The sequence below is a fragment of the Neodiprion lecontei genome, chromosome 4, assembly GCF_021901455.1.
Source record: "Neodiprion lecontei isolate iyNeoLeco1 chromosome 4, iyNeoLeco1.1, whole genome shotgun sequence".
Classification (NCBI taxonomy): Eukaryota; Metazoa; Arthropoda; class Insecta; order Hymenoptera; family Diprionidae; genus Neodiprion; species Neodiprion lecontei.
This window is the reverse complement of record NC_060263.1, coordinates 5,831,219-5,851,877: the sequence shown is the minus strand read 5'-3', so window position 1 is coordinate 5,851,877 and position 20,659 is coordinate 5,831,219. Positions and strand designations below refer to the sequence as shown.

The following is a 20,659-nucleotide window of genomic DNA, read 5'->3' as shown; positions in this document are numbered from 1 at the left end:
TCGTTTTTGAAAAAAAAAAAAACTTTTGCAACGTGATCTCAGATTACAAGCTTACTCCAAATACACTAAGGCAGTTGAGCACGACTACAGCATTGCATTAGGCTACTTGTAACCAGCGTGACTTATTGTTAGTCGGGGTCGTGGCAACGTCTCAACAAGATGAAAACGATATTATTCGATGTCACGTTCAATATTCGCGGAGTCAAATCGCCGCCAAGAAACTGTTGGGCGAACCTCTCTACAAGTTATCACGCCGCTGCTCTTCGGGCACCGATAACATTTTGATCTAGGTCTTAATGGAAAGTTTCGAACCTTTGTCGATCGAGAAGATATGTTTACACGCGATTGTGAACGGTGTCGAAGAATTGCGGAGAAGTTGACGGCTGCTATTCCCTTCGAGTTCCTGCGGCGTCCATTCGGCGTGAGACTTTGTCGAGGATCTCGACTGATTGGATTTGGTGAGACATCGTTTCGTATCGTTACATTATTCTTAGTCACTCTTTTTCTTCACATTGCGATTGAATATGCTGAGACGGCGTACCTTTTTGACAAAGACAATTTGACGAATATTAAATAAAAATACACACCACCTGCCGCGGCCGTGGTCCGTCGGCTGACAGGGCTCTAGGCTAATTAGTTAATTAATTCTATAAATTCGTTGGGCGCCAATTGGTTCGAAGAACCAATACCTAAATTTTCTTTTACAAATTGACCATTGGTGAATAAATAATTAAATAAGAAATTCGACTAGCTCAATTATTGAAATAGAAGAGACGACGCAAGGAGGATACGTGGAGGACCAAAAGTAATTGCAAGACGATAGAAAAGCCCATAGGCGAATATATATAAATTTATTTACTTACTACTTGACGATATATTGGATCTAGTTATCCATCTAATTGACGAACTTAGTTAAATCGCCGACAGACGGTCGAAGTAACTATTACACAAAACAGTTATATTTAATATTAAATTTGACGGGATCGGACCCAATACGGCCGAGACTCCTCGAGGACTGCTTACACGTGAAGCGTGTTTATTCTGCGCAGCTAGTTTGCCGATCTTGCTGCCGATCTGCTGCAACGTGTGCAGGCAGGGGTGTTTAATTTGGCAGTCAAATACAGTGTGAGTCTTTCCTCGTACAGCGTGATACTTGGTCTAATCTATAGGTTGACAATGCAGATGACGATTGTGTTTTTACTAATTTTCTACCTACAGGGTTAGTGTCGATTATCAGGGCTCGGGGGTTGATCGAGTTCTCGAGGAGTCAATTCGAGTTTTGACGTCGAGGAAGAGTTTTATTTTCCTGTCACATCGAAGTATATAAATATTTCGGAAAAATGGAGTTGTAGATAGAAATGTTCCCTGCGTAATTTCACAGTATCGAGGGCGACACTTTACGGCAATACTACAAAATATTGAATATCAGTGATGAACATTGAAAAGAAAATATTAATCCAAAATTGAAAAATCATTCAGCTCGATAAAACATTTCCATTTTTCACACGGTTCTCAGACTTTGATGTGCGACACACACTGTTAAAAATGATTGTGAGTTTACTACCCATTTACTGTACAAAAGAGGTGTAGATTCACAAATTCAGTGCAACAGCGTGAATTACTATGCATTTGTTCGAAATTTACAATGAAAATTTTTGATTTTACTAAAATTTATAGGAAAAACACAAAAAAGTAATTTGATTTCACTAAATTTTATAGTAAATTTATCGTGTTTGTAAATTGAATTCACACTAAATGTATGGTGAATTCACTGTTTCGTATCCGGATAAAACTTCTAATACAGTGTAAAAATTTCCATACAGAAATTTTTAACAGTGTACTTTCACATCGTAGATCAGAAAAATATCAATGTGATGTGACGTGGTATTTCGTACCCCGCCACATTGTTTAATTATCGCACTTTCCTACGTACGAATATCGCTAAAAATAACGAAAGCATGTCTGAGGCCAATACTCCAAAAACGAACGACTAATTACCTTTAAGTGAAATTCTCTCTATTAAGCTAATTTTATTCTATTTTCTAATTTTGTAACGCTCTACGAGAACCATCTACGAGACCTTCGCTTCGAGATACCAGGACACTGCCTGACAGGGGTTACGTACCAGCTCAACACCGACCACCACCGACTACATGACGAACGAATACCGCTGAAACCACTCCCGATGGATGCCTATCTAAGTTGTTGAACAGGGTCGTGCGTGATGCACAAACAGTACCTCCAACTATTTAAGACTTATCGGCCAGGAGCCGAACCACGAATCAATGCTTCTACCGCTCGGATGCATCGCCAGACGGCGTACAGGGCTGTGCGTCGAAAACACAACAAAGCCTCCCGTCGACGATATTTATCAGCCTGGAGCTGAACCGACCATGACACCTACCAAGTCGTTGTCTATCAAATAGAGGACGGTTTTCTCTTCACGAACCGTCCTATCGAAGGGCTGTGGCGTGGAATAGGCTAGACTATGCTGACCACGTGGATCTGGTGGATATAGTGTGGGGATCCGGGTCGAGGGCCATCACCACCAGATCGTTCCGGCATGAGGGCTTCGATGAGCGAGGGCCGGGATGCGGCACCAACGAAATAGCTACAACGGGGAGTACCAGTAAAGCAAGGAGTGAAGTACAGTCGGTCGCAAGTCCAAGAGATCGGTGACGTAATATTATCGCACACCTCAATATCGCAACACACGAGCGGCACGACCTCCCCTCTCACCGACGATGCGGCACAGCTGAGGGTAAACATCTCCGACCACCTTCCGACGTCCCGATACCTCGATACCTGTCGTCGAGGAAGAAGAAAAACAAGCGGCGAGGGATTATCGCCGCCTATCCGTAGACCAGACCTACGCGACATGCTGGTCCAATTAGAATAACGCAAATTTGAGGAAGAATCACGTGACAGCAGCGCCACGAAAATCAGAATCATCGCTCGTCTCGACACTCTACGTTCAGTTTTCACTCTAAGAAGACGTGCTATCCCTATATCGTACCGCTATTACTACCTCTTGTATCTCTCGTATCGTAAATTCAGTTTCTCGCTTTTGTGACCGCATCTTCGGTGCCTTCTCTATCTTCTTTTTTACGTAAGTGAGATTCCTTTTCTATTTTGTGAAGCCACGAGATTACTTGCAATATATCGCATCTTTATCTCTCTCTTTCTCTCTATCTTGCAGTTGGTCTGCGTGAGCCACCTGGGCTCGTATCTTATTCTTTACTATTTCTCATCTCGTCCCTTTCTATCTCTTATTGCAAGTAACTTCGCGACTGGTTGACTATTACTTACGCATTGTTAGTGACTATTGCTTTATTTTGTTATCTTTCTCTTCTAAAATACCTAAATGTCTAATATCGCTGTATAGCAGCGTGTTCTGTTAAATGGTCAATTCTTATCTTAGTTATCGAGCATTACTGTCTCGCTATACTTTTTCCGATTAATTCCTAACTGTCTCTTTACCTATTATCTTTGGTTAGTTTACCTTAGTGAGTGTACCGCGTGAGCGATCTTACATCGCCGCGTGGTCCCGCTCGTCGTTCATTTGACATTGGAGTATTGCGCCGTATCGCCTAACATCTCTTCATTATTTTCTTCGCTAATATCGCTGATCGTAGCTGTCCGTAGTCTCTTTGGTTTATCGTACGTTGCGTGTTAATTCTTTTGAGTATTAATTGTCTTAATCCCGAAATTATCTTTCACCGTATCGAATATTACCTTTCTTTCTTCTCGCGCTTACCGCAAACTAGAGACTACGTATTATCCGTTATTTTCTATATCTTATAATAATTCTCTACTTGACCTGTTTCCTTGAATTTACCTCGTAATTCATAATTCCCTGCCTCTGTATATTTCTGATAATTCTGGTAATGTGATAACTATTACAATTTTTGTATCTCGCATGTGTCTTATAATCGCTTCTCGTATTTTATGGTTTACTTGATCGATGCTTAATTTAAGTACCGTATATCTTTTTCTGTTCTGCATATTCATTACGAAGCCTTATTAATTATTACCTTGAATCATAGTATCGCGATCCTACGTATATCTCGCGCTTATTCGGAAAACGTTTTGTTGTTTGTTAAATCCCTCGCCTAACTTTTCTCTGGCTGTAAATTAATTATCGCATCTATCTTAATTGTATCTCAATCTCTTCAGTTATTTGCTTGTTATTAAAATTTATCGCTTCTTAATCAATATATTCGATACTATTCCTGCCATGCTTCACCTGTTTCTTATTTTATCTATTGGATTCAACCCCTCCCCTCTACCATTATCTTGTCTATACTGAGCAAGCTGTGCAAAACCGTCGTAGAACCTGATCTTACCTTTATCTGTACCTTTTTCTCTAATTATCTATTTTCTGACGCATGTGCGTCTGGCGCCCAACAATCATATCTTTCTCTTTTCTTATCTCTCTCTATCTAATTATTCAGGTTAGTGACTGCGCCGTAGGGTAACCGATCATATTATTTTACAACCCTTGAAAATCGCGTTACAGTGAATTCTGGAGCTTTGTTTACTCGTTATCGTATTTAGGATTTCACAGTAACTATGCACGTTGAAAAAAAAATGGTCATTTTGCAAGTTTAGAACCGTTGGAAATTTATTGAACCGTAACAAAGCAAAGCATACGCGTACCGCAAAAACTTGACTTCTTCACCCCATGTTCCGGTACGATAATGTTACCAGCTTCAACATCTATTACATGTGTTCTCTATTCTAACGTGACGTAAGTACAAACTTTCGTCCGTAATGCAGTATAATGGATGTACATAATTATATTTTTGCTGAATTATTTAGTGCTGCAATCTACTTGTAATTATGACAAGTCACACTCGCAGGTATATCAGCCGATATGTGCAAAAAAATTAATTACCAACCCGGCAACAGTCAGGGCGTCGATGCCGGTAGAACAAAGACATAGAATGCTAACAACTTTCCAGCATCGCTGCTGCTGGCCATTAAAGCTGGCAGTGACGCGTATGCCGGGTAATTATCGTCGGTTTGATTAAAAACTAGGCGTGGCTTGTCTGTTATGTCGCGCACAATGTACGGTTCCCTTCAAGTCTGCGAAACAGAAGGCCCCCTCCGTATACTTGTTTAAACCAATAGTTAGCCAGGAATCGCCGCGTTCTACCTCGTTGGAATCCAAAGGCTTACCGTTGCGTGACGTTCTGCCGACAGAATGCGCAAAACACGACGCAGATATTCCTTACCGAAGAACGAAACGGTAACATTCACTGTCTGCTCATCGTCGGAGTAGAAAACAACGTAGTAACAGACGTTGATTTTTATCTCTTTGAAATATCTACTGGGAACTGAAGTTACTGTACGATCGATGGATCTTGGAGTATTCCGACAGGGTTTTGTAATATCTTGATAGCGAGTGAATAGTAGCTGGTGAATACTTAAACAAAACACATTCTCGTTGATTTTCGTATGCAATATCGAATGGGCGTCAATTTTGGTACAAGAAATTATTATAACGTCGAATAATGTGCATTGAGAGAAATTTTTAGTTACGGTTATCGCTCAGTCCTTGACTATTTTCATTTTTTACCACAATCGAAAAATATAGTTCTAGGTACAGAATGAAAATTAGTTTTCTAGCCGTTACCGGAAACTCTGGTATCCGTTACTATTCTTTCTCATTGCGATCACTGTTGCTATATTTTCTTGTAATTGTTGCGAAAATTTAATGCTACTGCAACGATAAATTGATGTTAAAGTCTTGTTTGACTAAAAAAGTAGAGTAAACCTCACAAACTGATTTTGCGTCGGAATTACCAAAAAAGGATCGACAATAGCGCAAAATGGTTAGGCGTAGCTCGTTTTTCGTAATTCCAACAATATTCAAACAGTTTTTTTTAACGATACCTGTTTTACTGAATTTTTCTAGTTACTGTAACAAATGAAATTCTTCCTAGTGTATTGATTAATATTACCTACTCATGATATATACATTGTTTTATTCTACGATTATGATAACGGAGTTAGGTGCGTGTCTTAAGGGACTGCTTTGATCGATTTTGACGTTGACGTATATATCTCCAAATATCGAAGTCCACGTATCGCAAACGCGAAAAATGGGTAAACAGTACCATTTTACACAGAATTCTGATAAAAAACCTTTCTGTCCATTTTTATTTGACGCAGAAATAAAAAATGGCACAGATCCCACGAAATCACAATTGTAAATTCGTAGAATTCATGCCATCTCTTTATTTCTGCGTCAAATAAAAATTCTACCGTAGTACATTTTTTCCTGCCAGTGACAAGTATAATTTTCTTAAATTATGAACGGAAAACTTTGCTCGCCAGTATATGTATATATCTGTAAACTATTATGGATCGAATATCTGCCAGACCCACTCGACATCCCCTCGGAACATGGGACACGTCATTCTAATTTCCAAGCAACGTGTTAAACATGCGTCACACGCACAGTATTGGCCGCAAAGAAGAAACATGTGTGTGCGGTCATTCGTCAAAGGTGTAAACTACCTTTGAAGCCTCAAAAATATGCTATTTTTTAAGAATGCAATTTTTTATTTGGTCCGATCTTCGTTCGCTAATAGTCATGACTAAACAAGTATATCTCTAAAAGTGTTGAAATCGTGTAAAAATAGTTAAAGAGTATGCCGAAGAATAAGTGCCGAACTCTGTTGTGAGAAACTTCCAGAGTTGGGACTAAGCGTTCAAAATTTTGCTGAAACAATAGACAGAATTTTCCACCATACGTATCGACTCATAGTGTAATTTTTTTTCTTCCGCGACATTTTAATTTGGCAAAATTCCGATTGTCGAAGTTAAAACTAGATTTAGAACCAACAGTCGATAAATTATCGACCGGTGGTAGATTACCGGCAGCTAATAATGGGAATCGCAAAAGGGTAAGAAGTTCCGTCGATAAGTAAGAAATCCCGCATTCATTTCCAGCGGCCAGTGCAGAACACGGTCGATTCTACTTCCGTCGACGCCTTCGCCGCCTCATTTTAGCAACTTCCTGCTCGAGGTGACAGTCGGAAAATATAATGGCACAGTCGGCTCCGCCCAAACCTAGCACCGCCGCCTTGACAGAGCTCAACATTGCCGACCAAGGAGTTTTCCGCGTCATTCTGCCTGAAACCCAGCTCATCCCCAAACTATCAATCAAAAGTTAGTACCACGTGAGATTCTTAGCCGGAAAAGTTCGCGGACCTGACGCTGAGTAACTGTCCAATCTCCGAGCTTTCGACGAGCAGCGTGCTTGAGAATCGGAAAGTTAGAGAGCGTCGTCATATCTTTGTGAGTACGAATGTTGGATGTACAATATTTCGACTGTTTAGTTGATCGTTTTTTCGATTACTTGATGATTCCGATATTTCAAATATTCGCTTCTTCGATCAATTGATCGATCGGCTATATCGATTGACTGATTCTTTTTTCGATCGATCGATCAACCCGCACATCCTTAATACGAATGAACATTTAGCGGAAGTGATCCGAGCGGGCAGTAACGCAAAGTTTGTAGTTTCAACTTGTTTGAAAACCGTAAAAAAACCTACCTCCAGACCGGTGACCAGATTCTTCGTCCTCCCGTCGTTTCCCTCGAGTATCTATTGTCCTCGCACAATGCTCTCCTAAGGCAGTTGCCCCCGTCTTCTTCAGCGATCAGAACGGCCTCGATTGACCTCAGAACCCGATGCGACAGCTCGTTTAATTCGACGTTTCCGGCGTACAAAAGTGGCGGGGAAACTGGAGGCGAAGACTCTCGCTTAAATCGCGTACCGTCGATGTCTGCTTGCAGAAAAGTCGCCGCCGTCGCGGTTGCGGAGTTCTGGGATATGAATGAAAAAGAGCTCGTTGTTACTGAGTAGAAAAATCCTACTCGTCAAATACTAAAATTGGCAAGCTACGAAGATCTATTAGGATTTGAAAAAAAAGAAAAAAAAAATTAAAACTACTGGAATTGAAATCAATAATTTGGATATCGATGCTCCGTGACGATTCACTTGAATATTATCGAACAATCCGGTAGCATCGTTTGATTTCGCTTTGCGATAGCTAATTTTATTTTAAAGAATATTTTCTGAAAATTCACTTCAGTACGATTGTTTTTTTTTTCCATCGTGTGGGAATTGTTGAATATTCAATCTTCACGACGTCGCACCGAGACTGAGTGTTACCTACAAACGGTAATCTTGAATCGACAACGGAAAAAAAATGTCATTCGTTTCAGTGAACTTTGTAGAAAATGATCGTCTTATTGTAATAAAAATTTGACCGCATAATATAATTCGGTTTCAGAGCAATTGAGCATAATTATCACTTAGTAGTGAAAATAGACGTCTTACGCTACGTTACCGTAACACGTAAGATTTTGGTTAAAAAAAATACAATGAAATTTAGAATGAAATTACAAGAGTTGAATGTATCAACGCATCTCTATTCACTGATTATTATTGAACAATGCTGATGAAGCTAGAATTTTGAAAAAGGTTAGAGAATTTCGTTTCATTTGTAAAAAATATCACCTTCATCCGTGCGTTTCGTTGCATAAAATTAGTGTTGATTGAAATTTTCGAGTTTCAAAGAACGATATTTCCGGTGAAAACTTTGACTTTAAACCGTACTAGTCGTGAAATTTTTTTCCTCGATCAATTATCCCGAACTAGAGTTACGGGTCTCTTCGACAGGTTTGAATCTCAGGTGATTCAAAATTTTGCACCGTAGAAACCGACGCGATTTCGCGGGCTTGAATCCATTCGGAATATTACGATTCTCGAAAATCTGAAATCGAATAAAACAGAACCGTCTATTTTACCGTCACGTTCACCATAAGTTGAATGATGAAGAGGCCGAAGGCGAGGAAAGCCAGCGCCGTTAAAGCGATCTCGAAAAAGTCCTTGAGCGAAAGATCGTGACCCTTTCCTTTCCCGTGGTGATGATAACTCGGTCTGTGATGATCGTGGTGATGATAACTCTCGTGGTGATTCGGGACGTAAATATGCTCCTCGTGTACTTGGGGGTAAGGGTCAAAGTGATGGTCGATGTAGTCGGAGTGATGGAAGTGGTGGGTGGCCGCCGACGAATATTCATCTGCGAAGGGACAAACGAAAACATTCATTTTTCATTCGCGCATTCACTTGGAAATCGAGCGGATGGTTTTAATTCATCGACATCGATTCTCGCTAATTTTTAACGATTTTCACTGATTTCCGAGCACTTTACGCGATTTTTGGTCATGCCGAGATCAGACGGAATCACTGAAAATAACGACAAGTCACTGGAAATCACCTGGAACTCTAAAAAATCCATGGAAATTACTCAGTAAATTTTAAATCAGTGGTTACTAGTTTCGATTTCCAATTGTTAAATTATCACGACTCTTCCCGAATGAATTGTTCCTTGGATTTTTTGGACATCAAAACCGCAGGGATTGCGGTAAGAAATTAATTGTCGCCATACGTTCAGATTATACATTTACGAGCGCATAATTGTCCAATGATAAGTTTGCTGTGTAACTTTTTCAACTACAATTCATTTACTTTCAGTTCGCAGAACGTTTTTGCCAAATTTTTCACGGTTTGACGGATTTGAAAATTGGTGACTATTTAATTACCCGGACCGGATGGATCAAAGCTCCCGATTTTCCCCGTCGATATTGGCGCCGGCATCGCGAATCCCGTAACCGCGCCATCGTATTCATCCTCTTCTTCGTTGTCGTACTGTCGATCGGCGAATTGTTTCTTCTTTATTTTTGGGTCCCTTGGCCGAGGCGAGTAGTGGCGATAAATATCATCGAGGGTCGTCGTTCTGTCGACAAAAATCGGTCTGTCATAATTTCTCTTCAATATCTATTCTCTTCGGAATTCATCCCAACTTTTAAAAATCCCCGAGTTCCTCAAAAATCAGGTCGAATTTATGTGGATCATAATCGTGAAGATTACTAATCTGAAAATGCTCAGGCAACGTTCAAAGAGCTTTTTGGAAATCGTAATTTTTTCTCTGGATTTTCCGGGATTTTTATGAGATATTTGATCGATCGAAAAAACGAAGGAAAATAAATTTCCGAACAACGGTAATATCCGAGATTTTTAGATATTTTTTTTTAGAGAAACGTCGATGAATTCTAAAGATATTTCCGAAAGTCAATGAGAAAATAGAGAGATAAGCAAAGATTCATTGGAAATATTTTCACGCGCTTACTTGGTCAGCCAGTCCTTGTACTTGGAGCTTCCTTCGTCAGAAAGCATTTTCTCGTGTATAGAAACGTTATTGTCATCAACGTAATCGACGTAGGAATTTTCCGACGAAATGTCCAGACGTCGCTTGACACGAGAGCCACCGAAAGCGGTGAGAATTTTCTCCGCCAAAAACCCGTGGCACAGATACTCGTTCATTTTCTTTCTGTAATGTACGTAAAAATGTGCTTGCAAGAAAATTTTTGTCGGTTGAAAACTGTTTAAATCAATCACATTTGCGGATTCAGTTTGAAAAATAGTGATATTTTGTATTGATGTGTGGCATTCGAAATATGAAGAATCATGAAAATGGTTTCGTTTATTGTATGCAAAGCACAAAATACACAGCATTGGACAATTGGGTTTCAAACGTCGATCATGAAATTAAATTTGAACTGGTTTTTATTCTAAAAATTGTCAGCTACTCAAATTTTAATAAAAACTCAGAAGACGCGTGGAATTAGTTTATTTTTCAAACTGCATAAAAAAAAACTCGTAAAGATTTTTCAAACGTCATATTATACAATTTTCACAGTATATACTGCAGATGAATTTAATCCATACACTAAGCGACTTAAAATGACTATTATTAGTAACAACAATTTTCTCAAACTTTCTTACGATGCTTCACGAAAAATCTGAAACTTGAACAATAAATGTCCACTCGAAGAAAAGTTTGTTGGAATTCAACAAAATTGCTTAAAATCAAAAAGAGTTGTTGCATTTCGATACAGTTGAATAGATTCTGCTCTAATTTGTAACAACATCTTGCTGATCCGCGTTTATTTAACACGAACAAATCGGTTTCTAATTTTAGCAATATGACCCACCAACGATACGCATCCGAGAAAATATTTATTAACAAGGAAAATCGGCTTTGTTGAATCTGGTAGAAAAAAAAACAAAAAAAAAAAAAACTTTCCAACAAAAAAAAGGTGTTTATTTATGTTATTTTGTATAATTCGAAGTATAGAACAGAACGGCTGACTTTTAACAAATATTTTCTTCAACCTTAAGGACGGTTCTTGAAAAAGAATGACTGAATCGTGTGATAAAAAATGTATTTCTCTGCGTGTATACCGTAAAGAATGATAATATCTATTAAGAAAAGAGTCGTGGAAGTGGGAGCTGAAGGAAATGAAATAATTAAAGATTCTGACCTGTGAAATCCCATGGCGTTGAAGGCCTCGCTTATGGTGCCGTTGTTGTAGGCTCGACGCGAGCCGGTGTAATTTTGAACATGCTGAGGCTTTTGATCGGCGAATAGGAAAGAATCCGGGAGTAAATCGGTGGCGAGAATGTCCTCGGAGTTGACGCAGAATTCGACACCGTCGTCGAAGCATTCCTGGATTGTTTTAACTGCGAAAATAGCGAGCCAGGCGAGGAAGAAAAGTCGACGAAGAGCCATTTTGCATATAATTTGCCGGGAAAGAAACCAAGGCCGGACTGTCAGAGACGAGGAAATTTCGCTAACTGTTTCGAACCCGACACCGTCACGACGCTCTGCATCCCGGCGTCGAGTAATTTGTGCAGCTAGCTAACACCACATGTGTAATTTCACGGCGATTCTCCGGGCGCCGTCACCTGGAAACTTGTGAGTTCAAGAACACGGAACTACCTCTTCGTCTCTTTTTAATTGGACGATTTTCACGAAGCGATTTTAAAGTGACAGCGGTACGATTTTTTTTTTTTGCAACATTATAAATTCGTAATTTTCTATTTTTTTTTTTTTTTTTTACTACGCCCGTTAAATTGATGCGGAGAAGATGGATATAAGTTTGCTTTTTGCGAAGCAATGACAACGTCTAGGTGTTTGTCGACTAGCCCGAAGAGTTGAAATTTTTTAGCTACATACGGAGGGTAAGGAATTTTTGCATCCGCCAAAATAGATTTCGTTGGAGTCCGTTCAATCAAATTTTTAATCATTTCAATCACACGTTTTCTTGATACAAAATTCACATTATTGCAAAGAACTCACGCCGTGTTAGTATCTTGAATAAATTGATAATCAGCATGATCAAAGGCTTGATTCAATTTTATAACAAGTTGTCACAAGTAATTCGTCCGACAAAAGTATTGCGTTGAATCAAGTAAGCATTGTGTTAGCCGCATTTGACTATAGCATCTAGTTGAATTCATACGAACAATACTTGACTCAAATAATCCTTTCCCTCCACGTAATAACAAGCGTCGATTTTATTTCGCGGTTTTTTATTTTATTTTACGCACCGATTGGTAATTCCCATTACCGCATTACTCGAATTGACAAACAATTTCATCTTCTGTCTCTTGGACAACAAAACTAGTTGCTTTTGCTTCGAAGCGTAAAAACAATTCTGAAAATGAAATCTCAAATTCGAGGCAATTTCGTAGGTGTATTTTTTTCGATGCCATTGTACGATTCAGAATCGAAGTCATATCATACGCATATTTAAGCTGACCTTCCGTAACGTAAAGTACAAAATTGTCAAACCGCGACATTATCTGATGCATATTTAGTATTCTATCCATGCAGCTCACAAAATAGCGATAGTTGGTCGTTGATACACGGTTATACAGGCGAAAAAACAACTCTGCAGTCATTGCAGCATCAATTTTCTGACTGTGTTTATCGTACATACACAATGTATGCATGTATTCACTCCGGCAGTTTGACACTCAAATACTGTTAATTTAATAATTTAATTAATAGTTAATTTGCCGACTTATAATACGTCGAATTTTACGTCACGGTCCGTCCAGATAATTTAGATAATTGGACGTTTTTTCAATTCTACTCTCGAAGGTGTGTGAAAAAGTATTTCTTTGCGTCACCGAATTTTCGTACGAACTATAACAAGTATAACCAACGATCTCATATCTTTTATCGGTCTTCCATCATTTCGAAATTTTTTTATCGAAACCAAGTGAAATTCTTAAACAGTAAATAATCATAATCGCCATCATTTCCATCCAATTACAGAGGTTATAGTGCCGCTGAATCAAAAAACGTGCAGGTTTTCGCTGTAAAAAAACTTTATTGTTAATAAATTCTCGAAAAACCAAACCCATGCAAAAAAAAAAAAAGTATTAGTAGGTAGGTACAAGTTATATTATATTTTCATTATACACTGAGGTAGAGAATGAAAATTAGTTTTCTAGCTGTTACCGGAAAGTCTGGTACCCGTTACTATTCCTTCTCATTACGATCACTGTTACTAGATTTTCTCGCGACTGTTGCGAAAATTCAATGCTCGCACAACAATAAATCGACGTTAAAGCCTTGTTTGACTAAAAAAGTAGAGTAAACCTCACAAACTGATTTTGCGTCGGAATTACCAAAAAAGGATCGACAATAGCGCAAAATGGTAACGCGTACCCAGTTTTTCGAAATTCCAGCAATATTCAAACAGTTTTTTTTTAACGATACCTGTTTTACTCAATTTTTCCAGTTACTGTAACAAATAAAATTCTCCTCAGTATACAGAATGTAAGCACGTCGACGCAACTATACAAAACCGACCCAATTCTATACCACAAATCCGTTAATTATCTTTGTATAATATAATCAGGCTTCTGAATCGGATAATTCGATAAAAATATTTTGGTTTCCGCAAAAACCGGAAAAAAAAGGAATTAAGGTTTATATTCGTCGGAGCCCACGCATACCCACAGCCACCCGTCATAAGGTATAACCTATATTATTCTCACGTAACATTTACACCTTCGAAACGCGTGCTGGGTGATGTAATTGGGACGATCAATCACACGCGGTCCGTTAGAAGCACTGTGCCGAGCAGAACCTGGCCTGGACGATTAGGGGTGAGTTCCAAGGGATTGCGGGAAGAGGGGGGTGGGCGGGGGGAGGGTCAACACGCACCTTCGCACCCTCGCGTTAGGTACAAGGGAAAATACACGAAATGGTCATAGAAAGCGATGCGCTATTCTGTAAGAGAGAGCCGTGAAGCATCGTATGTATATATATATATATATATATATTATATATATATCCGCTCTTTCTTTCCTTCTCACTCTTCGTCGAATTTTCATTTTAATCGTATTTTCGCGAAACGTATAAGGAATAAAAAAGAACAATCCGAGACGAGAAAAAAAAAGAAAAAAAAAAGAGACTTGGAAAAACCGAACAAACTATAACAGACGAGTGAAATATGTGAGAATATAAAAGGTTTGACGAGTGAAATATTTTTTCAGGTATAAAGGAAACGGAATTATCAATGCAGAGAAATTATATCGATGAGGAACAATTGTTGTAACATTAGCGTTTTTAGAAAAATAAGCAATTATAGAAATTATACAGGTTTGGATTCTTCACTGAGGTAAAATTCATTTGATGTATGGTCAATGGAAAATTGTGATATACAATGGGTGTCGTTAATGAACGACGGTTTGAATGTCGTTCGAAATAAAAAAAAAAAAATTAAAGATAAAAATTAGGTACAAGTAACTGTTTCGTTTTATCGGTACTTGATTTTTCGATTGTAGCCACGAAACTCATTTTCATCTTCTGTGTGCCTGGAACTATATTTTTCGGGTATGGTGAAAAAAGAAAATAGTTAAGGAGTGTACACTAGATGTGGTTAGAAATATATTTCAGTGATCGGATGATTTTTCTACAATTGTTGTATACAATTGTTTGAAGACAGTTTTGAATTTTACCACCATACATGTGAGGCGGTGCTAATTGTTGTCTAGTTTTATAGGAACTGATATACATGTAAATAATCGAGACAATTGTTGAACGAAATCGTTGGTCAATAATTAAACAATGTCAATTTGTCAAAATACAATGTTACTTCAAGTCGTTCGGCTAATTCAGTAAAATTCCTCATATTGTATGGCTGTGCAAAAACATTAATGGTTTTAAAATTGATCAAAATTGACCAAATTCCTCGGCCGTTGCGGTCTTTTATTGTTGGTTAGTTTTTTTTTTTTAATCAATTCAGGAATTCAACATCAACATCAAAAGTATTTTGCGTTGTTGAAAATACATTTTCTCGTGTTTTTCACATATACAGAGTGATTTCTTAACGATTGCACGGTCCGTTGTTTGCTAAAAATCAAGGCACACGCGCCGCAATTTGAAATATCAGGCTGTTCGCCAGGGCGACCAACTGTCTCTAACCTAAAAAATTTTGACAGTTATGAATCGACCACAACTGCCACCGATAACTGTTAAATTTTTTGAGGTTACATACATCGCGGCGAAACGTTATCTAAATTTATTACGTTTGGTCGCCACAGTTACTCTCGGATTGTTGCGCATGCGCATTGAATTTCAGCAGACGACGTACCGTGCAGTCGTTAGGAATTCACTCTGTATAAATTCGTATATTCGTTTGTAACTCCGGAACTGCTTGACCGATTTCAATTATTTCTCATTCATTGAATAACTACAATGTTTGGCCAGGTCTGAGGCAATATTTCGTGACAATCGGATAAACAGTTTATAATATATGATGACATTTGGAAACCAAGTCGGAACGAAATCACACACTTATGCGAACGCCGAGTAAACTCCTGCAGATCAGACAGAGAAAAATCATTACATTCAAAATAGTTATCAGTGTCGCGAAGTGGTCTGAAAAAAAAAAAAACAAAAAGTTCGCGAAAGCATACATATCTATGTTCAATAATTTCACCGCAAGAAATTCTCACGAAGTGTCCTTGAAAGATTGTGTAAAAAAAATGAAACAAATAAAAAATTACAACAACAGTTGCGAATTAGATTTCGGTTTTCGGTGCACAGTTAGTTTTTGTTTGTTTTTTTATTTTTATCAAAAAAAAAATTTGTTAAAAAAATAAATCTCCGCCACAGGTGTTATTGCAAAATAACGCGGTACAAGTCGTCGGATGTGTGTGCAAAATACTTGTATAAATTCACGTGTTAGCGCGGTGTTTGCCGGTGGAGAGATAAAAGGATGAAGCGTGATCCCTGACGCGACCCATCGAGGATAAATAGGGAGAGTATGGGGTTCTCCGGGGTTCTTTGCGGTACCGCAACGCCGAGCATTTGTTGTGCCGGTCCATAGTTATTAATTTTCATCTCACGGGCTGTTCCGTAACTGGCAGCCTATAGGTACATAAATATAGCCACTCTGGGGAGATATTAGACAGGTGAGAGTGTTCCCAGGGGAACAAAGCTCCCATTACCCCCACTTACGTACAACGGGTTCAGGCTGCTGCTGCCGCCGCGCTCCTCATCCGGGAAGATTCCCCCCCTCGCCCCTTCACCGCCGCCCCCTCCCTCATCACCGCTTTCCCGCTTCCAGCCTCTTACCGGGACCCTAAAACATTCATAAGAGGTCCCGCAAGTGGTTTTTAATAAACGTGTTTAATCATCGGTGTCACGTTCCTAGCGGCGAAAATCCTTTCGGTACGGTGTCATCAGATGATAGGGGATTTATTCCGTTAACCAAATATTCTTACAACCCTTATGCCGCAGAAACACACCTCCCAGTGTCTATATGTACGGACACTTACTTAACGTCGCGTTTTTACTCCCACCCCTCGACGGAGATTCGGTTACATAAGGGTTGCCTCGTCGTATTTTTATGACCATCCACGCTCGGAGAATATATATACGGCTGTAGGTTAGACGTTACGGGTTTAAAAAAAACTTTTATGATGATAAAGAAGAATCGGAATTTTCATTTTTAGCGTGTAATTTATAGTGAAATTTGTTTAATATCGTTACGATAATTATTGAAATAATCAGAAGTGTATTTGGTACGAATTTTGATCGTTTATTCGATATGAGAAATTTCCGACACTGATGACGATTAGGTGCACGGTGTGAATGAAATGAGCAGACTTTGCTCAAAACTGCACACTGAGAAAAATTTCATTTTTTTATAGCGACTAGAAATATTCAGTAAAACAGGTATCGTTGAGAAAACTGTTTTAATATTGTTGGAATTACGAAAAACGAGGTACGCGTAAACGTTTTGCGCTATTGTCGATCCTTTTTTTGGTAATTGCAACGCAAAATCAGTTTGCGAGGTTTGCTCTACTTTTTTAATTAAACAAGCGTGTAACGTCAATTTATTGTTGCACAAGCATTAAACTTTCGCAACAGTTAGAAAAAAATCTAACAACGGTGATCGTAATGAGAAAGAATAGTAACGGATAATAGACTTTTCGGTAACAGCTAGAAGAGTAATTTTCATTTTCTACCTAGAATTTTATTTTTCGATTGTGGTAAAAAATGAAATCAGTTAACGACTGAGCGGTAGCCGAAACAAAAAATTTCTCTCAGCGCAGGAAAAAATGGACACATCAAGGTTTTCGATAAACAATACCTTCGTCGACTGTAACTTTTACTATAAATTCAATAGATTTTAATCTGCATTGTCAGTAGTTTTTACTGTTTTTTGGAGTAAATCTTGCATTTTAAGCACAGCTTAGTATACGAACAATCGCTGATCAAATCCGCTTCCAATTTCTAATTTTTAATGATACAATATTTGACGTATTCAGGCTTCAAAGTTCTTGCCTTTTATCCACCCTGAATTATTTCAATCACTCTATATCGTTGTTACATAATTACATATTCACTTTCAGGGATATAACAATATTCAGCTTAATAATTCATCGCATAGGTATACAAAATTTTTCGAATAAAGTATACATGTCATCAAGCGGTCTCGATTTTAGTAAAGGATACAACGATTAGTGCTAAATAAAATGCAAAAAAAAAAAAACCTGTGGACTAGTAATATTACAATAATTGAAATAATATCTATAAAAAAAAAAAAAACGTTTCCAATAAAATATTATCAACCTACTATTACCACGAAATCACGATCGCTCGGTAAGATTTTATGAGGTAAGAAAAGCGAGTTATCGAATACGCGGATATACATATAATATATCCTTATTCCTAACCTTTTTCATCCCTGAATCGGAATGGTAAACGCATTCGATATTGCTCGATAAACGAAACCATCACGCACCGCGATATAAACCGTAAGATTTACCGGCCACTCGGAGCGCTTTCCTTTCCCCATCCGGAATTGCTTTTCCCCAACGTTTCTCCGGGCTTCTGATGTTGCGTTACTTTCCATCTTCCGACTGGCCAGAAATCACTTTGCGAATTCCTATAGCGTCGTATTTTACAACCACCCTTGAGAACTTTTTACGGCCGGGGGTTGAAAAGTAAGAAGATGATCAAAGATTCAAAAATCTTGCATGCGCAATTAGAAATTCCGAAATTGAAATGGTGGCGGTACGATAATTCCGAAAAATGTTTCAATTCTCGAAGCGCTGCGGTTGAATGTATTCTCATTTTTTCACGAGTTGCATTATGATTTTGGTCGAGAATCACTTTTTCTAATTTTAACCCAACTTTAAGTTTTCGAAGCTCTGGAATTCGGAAAACAGCTTTTTAAAAAAATTAAATAATTTGAAAACTGCAGAATCTTACAAGTAAACGATGCGCATGAAAAATTGCCACCTTCCGGTTCATTTGAACTTCCTGTCCTACGGGTAATAAATCGATTTTCAAAGTTTTACCGACAAACCTATACTTTGTCGTCTTTGGTACTTTTTATCAATTAAAGATTATGTTTTTCCAAGGTTATAGGTTGATTTAAAATTTTTTTATAAATATCATTTTCATTTGGCTGCCAACTCCTATCAGTTTCAGATTTTTCACTCAGCCTTTTCCGAGATTATCGCAGAAGTTTGTCGCACAGATTGAGAGATTCTTTTCTCTTTTTCCTGGCGATAAAAAGTATCGCGAAAAAACAGATTTTCCGGTTTGTCTTTCAATTTTATTTTTCTTTCGCATTTTTACTGACGTAATATTTTCTATACGTTATCCCAACGTGTTCAGGAAAAAATTCAAACGAATCACACAAAAAAAGGGATACGCATCTCATTCCTTTCTACAGTTTCAGTTCCGAGACTTGTAATTTCGACATTTACGTCTCTCAAATTATTTGAAACATCGCTAAAGGCAACAACCACATGAAAAAAAAAAAAAACAAAAAAGTAATTCTAATTTGTCAAAAACTATGAATAATATATTTACAATAAGTGAAAACGTGCCAATCTTGCCAGTGAAATATTTCGTGAAAAATTCTAAACTGATGTTTGTGACTTTCTTTTTTTCAAAACAGGCCCAAAAATTCTAATAAAATGAATCAAGAATACAATAACAGATTGCAACAAAATTTTAGCGAAAATAAAAAGATTTCTGGAAGCAATCGAATATTATCGTTCCGAAAATTAAAGTGATGGTTATACATAGATGGAGAGTAAACAAGAAATTATGCTGACGGTTAATTTCAATGCGAAAATGAAAATTCTTTAAACGATTTTAAAAAACAACGATTATACTCTACCTAAACTGTAAGGCATGCTTCTTTGAAAAAAAATAACATACTTTTTATATTTGACTACATAAATTTGTTATTGATAAACTATCCGATTACGTCAGTGAAGATTTCATATAATATAGTTGAAGTGAAATCGCAGAATTGAATGGAAATTTTTTTCTTTCGTAAAAGCCGTTTGATCCGCGATCGAAGAATTAGTATATTATCAATATAACGCGTGTTATATCAAAGTTTAAAGAAACGAAAATAAAATCGAGGGTGGAAAGGAATGAGAACCGCTGTTTTCGCGGTGGCTTAACACCTACTGAAGCAGTGTTTCGAGGCTGTTTCGTAGCGTCTAGAGGCGTTAATCCTATCTTGCGAAGATTCGAAAATATGAAATGGGGATGGTGCCGAGGGAGAGGTAAGTGAGGTCTTGAGAGAAAGAGGGTTGGAGAAAGCGTAAAGAGAGAGAGAGAGAGAGAGAGAGAGAGAGAGAGAGAGAGAAAGAGGGTTGGATAACCATTAGTTCGCGGACAGAAAAATCCGAGGGTGCCAAGTTAGGGGTGGCAAAAGGCGGGGGGAGGGGGCGGCGTTTGTGAAAAGCATGCGCTCTTCTCACCAATCACAGAGCGCATTACTCTGCAAATCGAGAAGAACTTCTCCCGCGAACAAAAAAATTCTCCCCAACCTTGCCTGAGACGTCGCGTCGGTTATTTCTCTCGATTATAAAGAAGAAAAAAAAAAAAAAAACAATACGATAATTGTAAATTTGATGGAAAATGTAGACGAAAATTAACGCTTGTTCGATATATCATTTACAGTAAATATGATACCATCCATTTGATAAATTACATACATTATAAATATCACAATTTTATCACAGGCAATTATGTAAGAGATTATTCAACAGCCGATTGATTGGGACTAATTTTAATTCTTTCACAAGTAAATCGAGAACGTTTGAAAGATATTCTTTTCCAAGTTATCGTCGGTAGTATTAAATAAGCGGATCAAAATACTATCCACAGTGTATTTTGAATTGTAGATTTTTCACGAAAAAATGAAAGGGGAATAAAATATGCATGAGATTTG

General features: G+C 38.1%; 1 protein-coding gene across 1 annotated transcript; it reads right to left on the bottom strand.

Moving 5' to 3' along the window:
* Positions 1–6,611: 6,611 nt before the first annotated feature.
* LOC107225323 lies at positions 6,612–11,655 on the bottom strand. The gene is made up of 6 exons (XM_046736798.1): positions 11,408–11,655; positions 10,213–10,413; positions 9,626–9,819; positions 8,828–9,102; positions 7,569–7,840; positions 6,612–7,166 (listed from the first exon to the last, which is right to left on the bottom strand). The coding sequence occupies exons 1-6, from the start codon at positions 11,653–11,655 to the stop codon at positions 6,986–6,988; spliced, it is 1,371 nt and encodes a 456-aa protein (XP_046592754.1). The 3' UTR covers positions 6,612–6,985.
* Positions 11,656–20,659: the final 9,004 nt, after the last annotated feature.